The sequence below is a fragment of the Trachurus japonicus genome, chromosome 20, assembly GCF_045865225.1.
Source record: "Trachurus japonicus isolate A0001 chromosome 20, Traja_1.0".
Taxonomy (NCBI): domain Eukaryota; kingdom Metazoa; phylum Chordata; class Actinopteri; order Carangiformes; family Carangidae; genus Trachurus; species Trachurus japonicus.
Window position 1 is genome coordinate 27,229,833 of NC_140926.1, and position 16,237 is coordinate 27,246,069.

Sequence of the window (16,237 nt, forward strand, 5' to 3'; positions counted from 1 at the left end):
TTAGTGGTCCTACTGTATATTCTATTTTCTAATTTACTTAAATGTATTGCAGTTTATCAGATGTACTATCCTGTAATAGTAGTGAATAATTAAATGTAATTTACTTTACTTTGATAACTACACATAAACTGCCACAAAGCCACCTAAAGGAGTTTGTACTTAATCTCTTTACTGTCTCCACTTTGAGATTATTACTGATATTAGGATCTAGGTACTAACGTTAATTCTAGTGTAAATGATCTCACATATATTGATACAGCCAACTGTCAGCTCTTCAGTAATTCCCTCTGTGTCCTTCTCAGGCCTTTGAGGATATCTACATTGAGCAGAGGAAAGTGGTGAAGGTGATATTGGAGTACGCAGACAAGATCTTCACCTACATTTTCATCCTGGAGATGTTGCTCAAGTGGCTTGCCTATGGCTTCAAGAAGTATTTCACCAACTACTGGTGCTGGCTGGACTTCCTCATCGTTGATGTGAGTTATTGATTGGTTTAGTTGATTCAGTGGTTAATTGGTTTAGGATAATCAATGGGAGTGATGGTGAAGATACATGATGTTATTGTTGGTGCAGTAATGATGAAGCCGCTGGATACTTCACACTAGTATCATAGACAACTGGTATGCTTATTTAAGTCAGCCAACTCACATGCATGCACATGGTTGTATAAATTATGTTTGATAGAATATCTCCCGTATTATACCATGGTCTGGGTGAATACTCGATTCTGATTGGCTGCAGGGTGTCCATTAAAAAGTGATAATAGACACCCATAAAGATGTTCCGGTCAAATTGCCCAATTACGGTAAATACTACTGCTCAAACACTTGTTGATAACCATGGCAATGGAGACTCGGACCATAACAACTTTTTTTTCAGCGCATCATGACACTAGAGTCTGTAAACACACAAGCTGTAAGAAGTGCATTGGCTTTCTGAAATAATACTTTGTGTCACCTCACCGCCCTTCACTGATCAACTATCAGACTGTGGGAGAGTCACTGGCTGTACACTGCGGTCACAGCGGGTCCCTCTCGCTCAGCCGCTTATTGTGAAAAACGTATTATTTTAACGGTACAAACAACATTAAAGTATTAGGAATTGATCTAGTGTTTATTTATTTCGTAAGGGGCCATGGTATAAACGGGATGATGCCCTTCGAGGTGTACGATTATCAGAAATGAATGGACTTCGCGGAAGCAACCGTCCTCCACTCCGCTTATACTTATATTACTTATATACATAACAGGTGCAAACTTGATAATGATGAGCTAAAACACAGTTTCCATTCAGCTGTATCATATTTTATGAACTGCATTACTATGAAATTTTATCACTATATTTTGACACTTTTGTAAGACTGACATGGTTCTGTCCGAGCCACAGGCATGTTGTTTTCAGATATTCTATCTCTCCCTTTCTCTGGTTCATAATATCTAAGTAACGCTAGGATGAAACTGGGAAGATTTGGCACAAATGGTCACTTGAACTTGAGAATGAATGAATTGGTGTGATCTCTCAAAAATCACATTTTTTTTCAGTAATATCAGTAAAAAAAAAAAAGTCCTATCTTACATGATATAAACAGACTCTAAGTGGTGGAGGCAGATAACCAACAAAGCCTTAATTCTCATCATTACTTACTATCATACACTGTTTTAACGTACTGTGATGCACTACACAACTTGCTATACTTCACCACTTTTATCACACACTTTGACATTTGTACATATAATCTTCCTTTCAAAATTCTTCTTTGCTTTTTAAATTTTTCTTTCTTTTTGGTTTTCCTTTCACAGAGACAGAGGGTGAGATTCAGAGAAATAGAGGATTTCTCTCACACTAATTCAGCTCTCATAATGACATAAATTCAATTTTAGTGACATTTGCATTGTTTCATTGCAAGGCTGAGTTACGTACAGTTAGTTTAGTACTTAAATGTATTGTGGAAGTTCATTATGTCTGAATGTAGTATTTAGTTTTCTTTTTTCCTTTTCCAAGACAAGAAGTTGTTTCTCATACCTTTGTTAACAGTTTCGGCGTGTTCTTCCGCCTTCTTCAGAACTGTCACTATGATGTCAGACAGTGCTCCAGGTGTGTGACAGCGTGTGGGCTCCCTCATCCCGGTTCATAGTCCTGTGGGCACGTTTTCTGATCTCCACCGCCTCCATAATCCATCGTTGGTATCTGTTTTCTCCTGTGCGTATGACTCTGGCCTTCTCCCAGTTCATTATGTTCATTATGGAGGCGGTGGAGATCAGAAAACGTGCCCACAGGACTATGAATCGGGATGAGGGAGCCTACATGCTGTCACACACCTGGAGCACCGTCCTGCAGGAGCAACCCCACAGCAGGAGGCGTGACCGACCTGTCAAACCTGACAGGAAGGTCACGCCTCCATAACACCAGCTGATAAGGCACGTCACCGTCTGACATCACGGTGACAGTTCTGAAGAAGGCGGAAGAACATGCCGAAACTGTTAACAAGGTATGAGAAACAACTTCTTGTCTTGTAAAAGAAAAAAGGAAAACTAAATTAGTACTTAAATGAATAATCAAAACTGCATAACAAAATTAAAGCTGCAAGTAGCATTTTATGGGCCCATGCTCCCACACCCCACAGGGGGCTCACAACATGCTATTGAAGCAACCATGCACAGTAACGACCACCGGACTCTGCGCTCAGGCGTTAAAGTTGTCTACAGGGACAAAAGCCTGCATTTATGAAATGTGTGTGGACCAAAAAAAATAGATGTAGGCCAAATATGACACAAGGCTCAGAAGGTTCGCTAACAGGACGGTCAATGGCTCAATCCCTGTCTCCTCCAGTCTGCATGTTGAAGTGTCCCTGAGCAAGACTCTGCACCCACACTTGCACCCCAATCTGCATGTGAATGAGTAGATGATTAGATTTTAAGCACTGTCTCCAGCACTGTGTGTGACTGTGTGTGTGAAAGGGTGAATGAGACATACAGTGTAAAGCACTTTGGCCCCTTTTCCACCGAGCTGGTTCCAGTGCCAGAGCCAGTGCCTGACATTTGCTTTTCCACCACCTAAGCACCGGTTCCTGGTTCTTAAAACTGGGTCCAGACCAGGACCAATTCCTTGCTGGTCCAGAGCTAAGAACTGGTTCCTCCAGGGGCTGGGGGCGGGGTTACCTGAGCAACAGGACCAGCGCGAAGATATACACAGACGGCTCTGACTTAGCTCCTTACCAGTGGAAAAGCAAACTGGCTCTTTGGAAGCATTGGAGTTGAACCAGTTAAGCATTGGCACCAGCACCGAACTAGCACCAGGTTATTTTTGGTGGAAAAGAGGTATTTGAGTGATCCCAGACACTAGAAAAGTGCTATATAAGTAACTATATAAGATAACATATTCTCTTTTCCCTATTTACTTTACTCTACTTTATTTGTTTATTTGACTGGGACAGTGCACATTAATGTACATATAAAAACATGTAAATGTGCCGGATTGTAGCATCGATGCTAATTTCCATCCGGAGTCCCAGAACATAAAAACAATACAGTAACAGGGGAACACAGTTATATACACGACATGACGAAGCAGACAACAAGGTAAAAAACAGGTCAGATAATCAGGCCAGTAATGGAACCTGGACAGTTTGGGAAATAAAGTGCAAGGTGCAAAGTGCTGGGCCAAAGTGACAGGTGCTATGAATGGGTATTGTAACTGGGCCTTGTTTGCTTAACTTGTTCACAACTTGACTAAGCATATAGAAGAACTGTTCAGCTGTGCTGATGTATTTATTGATCCAACTCAATGTAGTACTTGAGCTGAGGGATGGAGCTCTGGATAGATCTGTGGAAAACATGGAGAGAGTGGGAGACACCAAGGCCAAACTACAAAGTACAACACACATGACACAAGATATGTGCATGAGGAGATGTAACGCAAGTTCCCTCTGGAGCCAGAGCTGGAGGACAGCGCCGCTTGCAAGTCCCCTGGAGGCAGGACTGGAGGGCGACACCACCTGTGAGTCCCCTCTGGAGGTAAGGCTGAAGGGCAACACTGCTTGCGAGTCACCTCTGCAAGTCAACAACACCACAAGTGGACTGCCAACTAGAGAGCAGCAACAGGACTAGGAGGGAGGCAGACCACTGACTAGACCAACACCAGGATGGAGGTGGACTGCAGAAGAGCTATAAGGAGGCAGACCACCAACTGTAGACCAGGGACTGAGATGGGCTGGACTGCTAACTGGAAGACAGAAGCAAAGTTGGACTGGACCGCCCTCTGGGAGTCACCGCTGGCTGGACACTGGAGACAGGAGCTGGACAAACCACTGCCTACAGGAGCCAGACTAAACACCAGCTGAACACTTAACAACCTTAACAACAAAGGGCCGCCGCCTAAACTAACGTCTTCCAAAAAAAAAAAAAAAAGTATATACTAGCGATATTCGCCATTCATTCATCTCCGCATAGCCCCCCCCCCCCGGACAATCCGCTACCGCCCCCTCCCCCTGGACAGACACCACCTTAACTAACAAATTTGCAAATTAACAATAATGCCTATTGCTCCCCCTCCAGAGCATGGTTACACCCTGCCTTTCTGAAATCCCGCCTTTCCGAAAATAGGCTTCCATTCTTCGTAATAGCGGGGTTTCTTATTTTTTCTAAAGACCCTGCTATTCGGAAAAGGCTATTGGGGAAACCCCTCCATTCCAAACCCCCCCCCCCCCCCCCCACTCCGAACAGACAGACAGACGTAATCAGAAAGGAAACGGAGGCTGCACATTGATCCTTTTTTCCTTTTTGGGATCAAACGGATCATGTGAATAATTAACTGCAAAAAAAGCACTTCATATAATGCTCAACAAAAAAAGTGTATTTCTTTTACTCTGTGGGACATGTCCAGTCCCTGAGCAGCGTACGTTTCACAGACAAGCCACAACGCAGAGTGTAAACAACGTCACCCGGTTCAGCACCATGGACAGCTGCGGGGGGGGGGGGGGGGGGGTCTCAGTGGACACACTTCCAGCTGGAAGTGTGTCCACTGAGACCGCTGATGCCGAGACAGAAGTGGCTTCCTATAAAAGACAGATGCTGTGGTTAGCTTGCTTGTTAACACTAGCTAACAAATTGGAAAAGACCATTTGATCATTTTTCAGTGTGTGCAGTATCTCTGTAGATGATTGCCATCTGCAATAATGCAGTCCAAAAAGCCTCTGGGCAATGAGCAACCCCCCCCCCCCCACACACACACCCCACTCCCTGCATGCATGGCATACACTGAATACTCAGACACTTTTTCACTCCAGCTCCTCTAGGCAACTTTATGGTGACAGAGTGAGACCATAGACTGTAAAAAGAATGGACATAGTGTCCGGGGGTAGAAACTATCGATTGAGACCAAAAAACGTTCTGACACCAGGCTTTGATCATGTTTATTGAGGATGTAAAGTCGGCGATTTTAACATGGGGGTCTATGGAGAATGCTGCTTTCTGACACCAGCCCCCAAAGGAATCCGAGGGGATTTCAGTTTTTTGAACGCGGAAGTGAGCTTCACTTCTCAGACCGACAACTGCCCCCTTGAGTGAGACACGTGCACAGACACAGTTTATAATGCACACCAAACAAAGGCATGCATTGAGGATATTGAAAAATGATTATTCAGAATTAAACTTAATTCAGAAGTAAGTGGGTGGTTTATTCCGATTTTAAATCTGAATTAATTAATTCCTCGATCATGTAAACGTTTATTCTTCTGAAAATTAATTTCTGTCATTCTACGCATGCGTATTAACTGACTCGCTCCACAGACCCTGGTGCCTGGCCGCCGCCGCCGTCGCCGCTGCTCCGGTGGGGAAGGCAAAGCTCACTGCCAGGATCGCCTTCCCCGAGTGTGTGAAGCTCACACACCCGGAGAAGGTGATCCTGGCAGTTAAGAGGAGAAATCTTCTGCTTCTATTGAGTTGTTAAGTTTAGCAGCAGCGGAGCGGCTCTGCTCACTTCACACACTGAGAATGGAGTTTGTTTTCTTCCGGTAGACGTAAATACGAAAACACACGTACCCCCTGTCCAATCAGAAACCTTCCCGATCTCCAGACGTTGAGCGGAATTAATAAAGGCGATTTAACGTGTTTTCCATGTAAATCTCAATACAGAATTATTATTTCCATGTAAACTCGAAGGAGAATATTTTAATTTCGAGCTATTTAAAGCAGAAGTAAGCCGAATATTTGTGTTAATATAAGTCTTAAATAGTTCTATCTTCCGACAGCAATCACTTATATAGAGTGTTTGGTCTGAAACACGGGTCTGTCAGTCACTCTGCTCTGCTGTAAGCCCAGGAGAAAACTTTCCTTGTATCCTACAACCTTTATCCAATGAGAGGGAACGGCATAAAGGGGCGGTCCTCTCTGTGTGTGCAGCCAAGGGATGCGCATGAATGTGGTGACGTAGGGACGAGGGCGGGGACTGCTAACTCCATCGGCTGACAAGAAGTTAGCCAAAACCACCGGATCGCTTACTTCTGCTTTAATTCAGAATAATTAATTCCGAATTAAAAAACATCATGTAAACATGGTAAATATCTCCATGTCTTCATCACTCTTGTTGGGCAGAGAGTTGATATTTCCTATGATGACTGACGGCAGAAAAGACGGCAGAAAAGACCCATAGTCCATCTCCACTTCCAAGCCTTCATCTTTGCACCACTAGCAGCACAGCAACCATGAAAGCACTTATTGGAACAGGATGGCATCCCCCAGACTTGCTCCATTTTCCATGAAAGAAGCTCCACTCTGAAGAATCTCCTCTCCCCACAGAAGGATCAATCAGTATTTGACAAAATACGACAGAAACACAACAAAAATAAAGCAGAGGTTGAGAAAAAACTTATATTCACACCTGCTTTGCTCCAATTCAGCAACTAAACCGATACAACTGTTGCATTCTTTTTTGGGGATTGTTTGTGTTCACACATGGTAACAGCTCCAAACCGTACAAAGTTGTAAATAAATGTGATGTGCTAACAAACTCTTCTCTTATTGGTCAGAAAAAAAAAAAAAAGAGCCCAATGAAAATTAAAATCCGACAAGATCCAAACCGCTGTTGAAGCCCAGACCAGACCCAATCCAGGTCTTCTGTGTAGCCTTTTACAGCCCTAATCCGACCCGAACACAGCAAAAAGAAAAGAAAAGAAAAGAAAGAAGCGACCGGAGTGATCCTCGACCAAAACTCGGCCTGAATCAGAGTGGGCCAGTACGAACCAGCGGGGGGCGACCCCCATTCCGAAGGACCGCTATTCCGAAAATTTCCAAAGGTCTGTCATTCCGAATTTCCAAGGGGCCGCCATTCCGAAGGTGTCAATCACGGTGTTTTATTTTGAAAGGTCTGGGTTAGGACCGGATTCTCTCGTGTTTCTTTGTTTGACTTCCTGCCCGGCTTGACGCGACCGCTCGCCGAAAATAGAGATGAAACGATCGCTGCGGCGCGTCTGGTGTGTGGTGGACGATACAGTCGGTTAACATGGGCCGGCTTATAATGTACAGTGGCCTAATATATAAGACATAAAAGATGCCGATGTGCGTCCCTTCCGGCATTCCGAAACATGAACGTAAACGTTCAGAATGGCGGCCCTTCGGAATGGCACCCTGGAACCGAACCAGCACGCCTGGTCGTTGAGAATCACTGAAGACCAGCAGCGTGTATTGTGTTGTGTCGGTTTCTGTGTCGATTGTGTTCTCACTGCAAATGAACCGCTCCAGGGCTCGATTGGAAACGAGCCGAGACCACCTCTCCCAAGTGATCTCAGCACGAAGGTTCACATATTATGACCAAACGAACCGATCTCTGATGTAAATCACTCCCTGTTCCAGAACAACTGGTGCAATCATTGACAGTTGAAGCCCATGTTCCGGAATGGAACAACGTGATGACTTTAATGTAAATTCTGTGTATGGATGATTCTTCAGTTAAGTCTGTTCCCAGGGTAAAATCTTGAATAAAAAAAACAACAACAAAAAATGCATTTTTGGGTGCTAAATTGTTAAAGCTCTGAAAAAAGAATTGTGTTTTAATTATGACATTTGAACGTTTTTTTGACTCTGAATCCAAATACGCCTTAATTTCTATGTTGTGGCTTGTCCACAACACAGACCTTTTAATATCTTCTTCATATTAAAGTGGTAATGTAAATTTATTAAAACTTGACAAGCTTACAAATTGTCACATAACTTGAAGAAACATATTTTAATTCACTTGGTTTATATTTGGACAACAAGAAATGTCTTCTTCTTCTGGTTCAGTATGGCTGTCCCCAGTACATGTGTCACGCCAACTGTTTTAGACCAGTTAAGGTTTTTCCAACTCCTATTCAGTTGTTGTTGTTGCAACTGAAAGTACCAGGGGTACCATCATGACTTATACCACTTTCCCACTGGCCAAAAAACCCGCTTAAACCCGCTAACAATCGGCTTTTGGTGGCAGTGAGAAAGGCGCACCAAGCCGCGTCAAACGCCGCGGGTTAAAATCGCCTTCAATTGGCTCGGCTCCGATCGGCTTGCAGTGGGAACGCCAGACCCGGGTCAACTCGCTAATTTACGTGATGACGCTGAGCGTTACATGCCGCTACGTCATCATGCCAGTCGCATCTCATATCACGTAATAAAACAAAGCCCTGCTCGCATTCGAGACTAGATCAAACAACACTGACCAAAAAAATTGAAAAAACAGAAGTGACAGTCTGTTTAACTGATGTGATGCGGACGTCCGTCATACGGCCGCGGCAGACTCGCTGTCCTCCGCAGTCCTGGTGCTCCAGGTCAGCCAGACGCCTCGTCTGCCTCGGCGGACGGACCTCACACTCCGCGACGGGCGGCTGTGGCATGACATGGTGTTTCTTGCACCGTGGATGAAAGCGGGACGACTGGTTTATGCTCCGTCTGACACCTCCCCGGCTCATTTTGGTCAATGGGAAAGGGGCCAAATGCCGATTGTTAGCGGGTCGACCCGTGTTTAAAAAACATGCGTCGACCCGCTAATTTTAGTGGGAAAACGGCTTTATTGATCTCAACAAATGTGAGTCATTTGAAGATTTATGCATCCTTATCTAAGAGCATGTTTATTAGGTGTCATTACCAAACAAGTTACTGTTTGGATATTTTAGCTCAGAAATACAACATTTCACTTACACATATTTAGTGTACATTGTTTGCTGCCAGCAAGTCTAAAACTTGTAACTAACTTGTGTTTCAAAAAGTGAAAATTGCCATCACACGTCATTGACAATCGATGATGTCAAAATTACAATCAAAGCTATTCCAAGACCTTTTTTCCAGTCCAGACTTTCTAAGAAAGCGTTTGAAATAGAAAAAAACACAATTGAGGAATCACCCATATATATAATGTTTGGATCATATCATGTGAAGAAATGTATTAACCCCCACTCCATAGATATCAGTGTTGGGTCAGCTGGCTCAGTTCATCTCTGTGGACCAGATCACTACCATGCGGGTACTGAGGACATTCAGGGCTCTCCGTCCTCTCCGTGCAGCGTCCCGCTTCGCTGGTATCAGGGTAAGAACCTTGGAGCTCAACCATCCACCACCCTGATACCTGCTGCTCCATTATGACCATCAGGCTAGCTGGGTGGCAGTAGAGGGTTTCAGAAATGCTGTTGGTATTTTATCTGATGTGGTATCTTTGTCATTCTGGCTTTGGAAAAAAGACAACACCTGAGACTGTTTAGGATCTAGTTGAAACTATTGGTGCTCACTCTGGTCCAATGATCAAGATTGTTCAGACACTTTTTCCATTGTTAAAGATATGAGACTACACAAAGGAAAATACCTCTTCTGCAGCCACTTAAAAATCTTACACCAGTTTGATCCTAGTGTAAAGTTTAGTTACAACCTTACTATACAATTTACAATTTACATTAAAAACATGGTCTTGAGCTGTTGAAATCTCCAATATTTAATCTGTTTCAATGTTTAAAAAAAAAAGAAAATTAAAACATTAATCTTCCTGCTTCAACATAAGCTAAAGGTTACAACACTGTGTTTTTTCTCTTTTCAAAAAGCCATCATGACGCAAACCTTTGTAAATAAAACAGTCAAACTGATTATCCTCTGGATCTGATACTGAATATTCAGTCTCACTCCTCACTCTAATGACATTTATTTTTCACAGTTTTGTTACAGGTGAAAATCCAGTGTGTTTTTCAATTTATGATTGATTTGTCACAGTCCTCTCCTCACAGGTTATTCATTCTTTCTTTTTTTGCAGGAATCATCTGATAATTCAACTAATGCAGTGATTGGCTGGTCCATGATCAATCATCTCCCTCTCTTACTTTGTCTATTTCATTAGGCTAGAATTTAACTGTCCTGTCTGCTTTTCTCTTTTGTTTCTCTCCCTTTCTGTCTCTGTCTATGAACATGTTTCTCTATTTTTTCTATCTGTTCCCTCTCTCTCTCCTCCAGGTCTCATTAGTCAGTTTGGTGGCCAACACATTGGGTTATTCAGACTTTGCAGCCATCAAATCGCTGCGGACACTGCGAGCCCTGCGGCCCCTTAGAGCCCTCTCTCGATTTGAAGGCATGAGGGTAAGAGTCAGTATTAACAAAACACACTCACCTGGGCATCTGTTCAGCATCATCTACACTAAACCCAGCCATGCCATGTCTTCTCAACAGAAGATTTGATTTAATTCTTCTCTGTTTTTAGCCTGACAAGTCAGACTATATAATTCAAATGTATAGCACGACCGGTAGACCTCGGCTCAATCCAGGGGGCGGGATGAAGGCTGTCTCTGCACGCAATAGGGTAGCGCTACGACTAATCAGAGAAAAGAGCAGGATGACGTTAGCCTGACAAGCCAATTAAAATGTATGTCGTCATGGCGTTAAGCCCGCCCAACGACTCTCTAAACAGATAGAGCGCTGTGATTGATGAACACAAACGGTGTTCGAGACTCAAAAAGTTCCTATGGCTCGTTTCTAGACCCACCTACGGAGCAAATATATTTGCTGCCGCTAGGGTGCAGCTAGATTTCTAAGCTACTCTGTTTTACAAAATCAAAAGAAAACTGAAAAAATAATCCATTTTTTTCCCAATTTTTTTTTAAATTGTCATATTATTTAAAGGCAATGAAGGAAGTGAATTTTAAAAGAAGTTTAAGGTTATTACAACTGTAAGTGGATTAAAAGTCCTTGTGTAAAGCAACTACTGTCCTCAAAGAGTAAAAACCAAGGTCCGCAGATTTCTCAATAAAACTTGCAACTTGTTTTTGGGTTATATTAGTAACTAAAACCTATTATACCTATAACAGTGCAAGTGGCTAGGAACATTTTTGTGCCTAGGTGTGTTTAGAATAAAACACCATCTCATTGAATCGGTTTTTTAACAGTGTATCTCACTTTTCATCTCATCTTCTCTTCACCCTTCACATCATTCTGACCTTTCTATTCTTTGATTGGTTAATTTCAGCATGGGCCCCATGGGTTTGATTCATGTTTATTCCTCCTTAGATGTTCTCTCCTTCAGAAAAAATAGAGCATTTGTATACTGAACTGTGATATTTTCATAGCCAGTATTTTAACTTGTCTGCAAGTCTTTGTGACCAGGAGGACAAACACCAGGCACCATCACTCATATCTCTGTCCCATTCATCAGTATTACAGTGTCACTGCACAAACTTCACAGTGAGGAAACTAGGAAATGAGAAAAAGAAGTGTTGATTTGTTAACTCATTGAGTGCCAACCACGTAATTTCTCGTTTTTCGTTCCCATGTGTTGAGTGCCAAAAACATAATTTTATGTTTTTTGCTTTTTTTTTAAATTATGAAAATAGACACTTTAACACACCTTTATGTGTAAATTTGGGGACTCTACGACGAGCAGAACTGAAATATATGACGATCAAAAACTCATGACAGCTCACGATCTGGAAGTTTTTATCATAACTTTTGCAAACCAAGTTCTGCATGTGGATGCAGCACAGCTGCTCTGCTCTCACCCGCAAGGCTCCAGCAGCTCGGAGCCGAAACAGGAAGCTCTCAGCCGACAGTCCCGCCCGGTCTTCATCTGGAGCAACACCGTGTCCTCCCCAAGGTCCTCCCGCGGTAAAATGTGATGGTCTCTGGGCCAAAGCAGGCCGCCGGCACCGACCCGTACCACAGAAGGACCGCGACCACCGGTGGGACTGGTGTTCCCGACCTGCTTTGGCCCAGAGACCATCACATTCCGCGGCGAGAGGCTGTGACACGGCACGGTGCGTCTGTGTTATTGTTGTTTAGAGCCCCCCCCCCCCCGATGGTGGATTTGTGAATAGAACAACAATTGTTGTATATATTTATCTTACACGAGCCCTTTGATCCAGAAATGCGAGTGTCAGAAGAACGACAGGCACAAACAGAGCACCTTTCATAAAAGACGCTCTATCTCCTTTTCTAGAAAAAAAGCAGGGATTTTGGTGAAACCCAGCCATGTTTAGCTTGAGTTTTCTCAGGAACGGAGGCACGTAGAAACAAACGGTTTGTGGCCATTTGCCACAAACCGTTTATCGCCAAAAATGGTCTAAATTGCCGGTACACTTGACTAAAACTTTGGAAAGGAGCACGGCACTCAATTAGTTAAAATATCTGCACATGCTCACTCCTAGCTAAAAACACAGATAACGGATGATACAACTAATATAGATAATGCAGACAATGTTTGATTAATCTGACAATTACACAAGTCAAGAATTGCTTTGTTGGATCTGCATTAACTGTCTGTGTTATGTGATGTATTGCATTGAAGTCAATGAGACGGGCGGAAAAAAAAGAGCGAAAAAGAACAATCATTGGAGTTTTTCAAACGTCTACTGCTCAGGCATACTTTCACACCTGGAGCTCATTAACATGTTTATAAACAATCCATCTGGAGCCACACACCAACACATACAGGTAGCTTCATGTGATTAAAGAGACACACACAAACACCAGCACACAGGTGACTTATGGCGCATTTCCACTAGCGCGCTTCGGCTCGGCTCGGCGCGCTATTTGCGTGTTTCCACTAGCACGTAGTACCTGCAACCAGGTACACTTTTGGTATCACCTCAGCCCTGGTTCCAAGCGAGCCGAAGCGTTGCTAAAACGTGACGTCAGCCGACTGCCTTCCACTGATTGGCCGATGAGTGTACAGAAATGTTCCTGCTGAAGCCTGTTGGTTATTACCAGAGAATTTCTAATATTGAGACTGGCTCTGTTATTACGTGACTTTATTAAGTTTTAATATTTTTTCATGCGAGAAAGTTACTGTTTAGATCCCCAATGTGCGGTTAGTTTATCCAAACGACGGCTGTTTAGAAGTTTGCCCCGATGTTTTTCGGAGAAGTGAAGCTCCAGGTCAGAGCAGCGACCGCGACATCATAGAGGCAGCAGCCCGGCTCCTGACGTGCTCCGCCGGCCAGCCTACGAGCCTCGCCCCGGTGGAACACAACAGCAGCACTGCCTTGGGGTCTGTACGCACAGAAAACACCACATTTACATCAATAAATAAATGTTTTACAATGAACCAGGCCGATCTGAGAGCTGGCAAGACTCTCCGGTATATTGAACGGTTAAATGCCGTTAACGGGACGAGAGCAGTCAAAACGGCGGTTTAAAGCTAGCTACAGCGAGGGTAGGTTCACTTCCTGTTTACAAAGTAAAAGCACCAATTCTATTGTGATGACTTTCCTTATGATAAAAGGCAACGGGTGTTTTATTTTGTGAAAATAACCGGAAGTGCGTTGCTCACTACGGCTAGCTTTAGTGATGCCGACTTCGTTGAAACAAAATTGTAAACGGCTGGTATTTTGTCAGATTTTCAACACGTTGGGGATCTAAACGACTACTTTCTCGCCTGAAAATGTTTCAAATGTTGCTAAAGTTATATATGTACAGAGTTTAGAGCGTTGCTCGGCGCCGTGTAAATGACGTCACGGCGGCACTAATGATACTCGGTTGTAATGGAAACACAACCAAACCGAGCCGAGCCGTATCGAGCCGAGCCGTGCTAGTGGAAATGCGCCATTAATGTGGTTACAGCTCCTCCATATTGGAGCTCAGTGAAAGATGATCATGTGTCTGTCTGATCAGCTCTGTCTTGACCTTAAGATCGTGGGTTTGATTCCATGTAGACAGAGATGGTCTGCCCGGCAGAACTTGATGTTTTCCTGAGAGATTAAAATCACAACATGTAGGAAAGCACTGTGGGTTTGAAAGTGAACCTGTGTGTGTCCATTGGTCCAGGTGGTGGTAAACGCTCTGATTGGGGCAATTCCCTCCATCATGAATGTGCTGCTGGTCTGTCTCATCTTCTGGCTCATCTTCAGCATCATGGGCGTGAATCTGTTTGCTGGGAAGTTTGGCCGCTGCATCAACCGCACAGGCCACATCTACGATGCCTCCTTCATCAACAACAAGTCAGAGTGCGAGGCACTCAATGACACCTCAGCCTTTTACTGGACAAAGGTCAAGGTCAACTTTGACAATGTGGGGGCGGGATACCTAGCCCTGCTACAAGTGGTGAGTTTTTCATTTGTGAAACCTGTTAAAAGCAATGTTTAATAATTATCCAAACACACTGTCACTGCAAAATCTAGTGTTTTTGACTACTGTATAACTTTACTTTACTTGTTTTCTTGAAATAATCCAAATAGACCAGCATTCTAAATGAAACATAAACTTGTTTCAGAAATGTTTAAAGCCCCAGTATGTAACGTATTTTGCTTTTTATTAGCAAAAATCAAATATGTCTTTCATAAATACGTATTTCACTGAAGTGGAATCACACCCGCATACAAATGAAAGCTTTCTCGTAGCTTAGAATGAGTTGTTACAAGTCGTTATAAATACATAAGTGGGCGATGCACCGAACCGAGGCGGCCATGTTGCATCGCCATTTTTTCCGTTGAGTGGCAGCGTGGCCGTAGGTAACCACGGAAACTCAGCGGAGCTGTGGGTTCGGCCTGTTAAAACTGTCACCACTGTGTAGTGTGAGGAAGGATGGAGGCACTGGTGTTGCATTCAGGTGCAGTCAGCCGTTGGCAAACCAACCGGATGTCATTTTACTCCACCAGAGAAAGACGATAAAACAATACCACATCACCATGACAACATATTGTCACGCCTGTATTGTTTTGCCTCCTGCTGGTGGACCACTTGTTTACATAGACGCTTGTTTATCCTGTTACATGCAGCGTCTGTTGTCTGTCTGACGTCTGCCCGATTTCACGTGAATGCAACATAAAGAATACATTCCGATATGCAACCGCACCGCTAGATGGGGGGAATTCCTACATACTATACCTTTAAGTAAAGAATGTATTTTTTCATCTGATGCAATGATGTGTCTCAGTGGTACAGCTAAGGAAAAACAAGACATCTTTATTTGGTTTAGTGAAATAAGACTTGTAAGCAGAGCCGGTTCAGACCTCCATGGGGCCCTAGGCAAAATTCTGCTAAGGGGCCATCCTAACTGAACCCCAAAAATTTTCAACAGTCGCACCTGACATCCAGTGTTTCCACGCATCCCCCCTTTAAACGTATTGCAGTGTTGATCTAACTAAGAATAAATTCAGAACAAATCAAATCAAACTAAATGTAACAATGCATGTAAACATGTTAATGTTTGAAAAAACTCACCATTAAATAAATCTCTAGATAAAGCTACTATTAATTCAGCTCCATCAAATTGGCTGCACTTGTTTTACTTTCACTTCAAATGTAGGTAATTATGTAATTATTATTTATTATATAATTATTATTATTTTTAGCACCATTGTCATAATAGTTTAAAAGTTTTGTTTGATTCTGCATCTATATTTGCATGTAGGCTATCCAAGCAAACAAAATTCAATCTTAGTCAATATTTATCCATTGCTTTCCATTTTGTATAAGTGCAGTTGTAACTACACTACAACTAAAATTATAGAAGCCAGCAAGACGCACACGGAGACCGGGGTTCACCCAGGGCCCACCGCCCTGTTAATGCAGGTCAAACACGGACTAGTCCCTCCCTCCCTCCCACTCTCTCACCCGGAGAGGAGAGTTACCTGACTGCTGTTCCTGCAGGTCATTGTCAGCTGTTTCTTCCCCCTAATTCCCCGAGGGATAACTCCGCTTCATCGTGGCGTGCTAAACGCTGTCTTGCTAGGCTGTACTGGGAATCCGGTAGGCTACACGTGCGCGACGGACGGTCACGTCGTCAGTTTTTTTTTTTTTTTTTAACGGGG

General features: G+C 43.4%; 1 protein-coding gene across 4 annotated transcripts in view; it reads left to right on the forward strand.

Moving 5' to 3' along the window:
- LOC146967037 (sodium channel protein type 5 subunit alpha-like) overlaps window positions 1–16,237 on the forward strand; it is a 468,832-nt gene that overhangs the window by 359,294 nt on the left and 93,301 nt on the right. For all 4 annotated transcript variants that reach the window (XM_085763726.1, XM_085763723.1, XM_085763724.1 and 1 more), the window contains 3 exons: window positions 303–476; window positions 10,455–10,577; window positions 14,253–14,528. In XM_085763726.1, coding sequence (XP_085619852.1) covers window positions 303–476; window positions 10,455–10,577; window positions 14,253–14,528 — 573 coding nt within the window. The remainder of the gene's footprint in view (window positions 1–302; window positions 477–10,454; window positions 10,578–14,252; window positions 14,529–16,237) is intronic.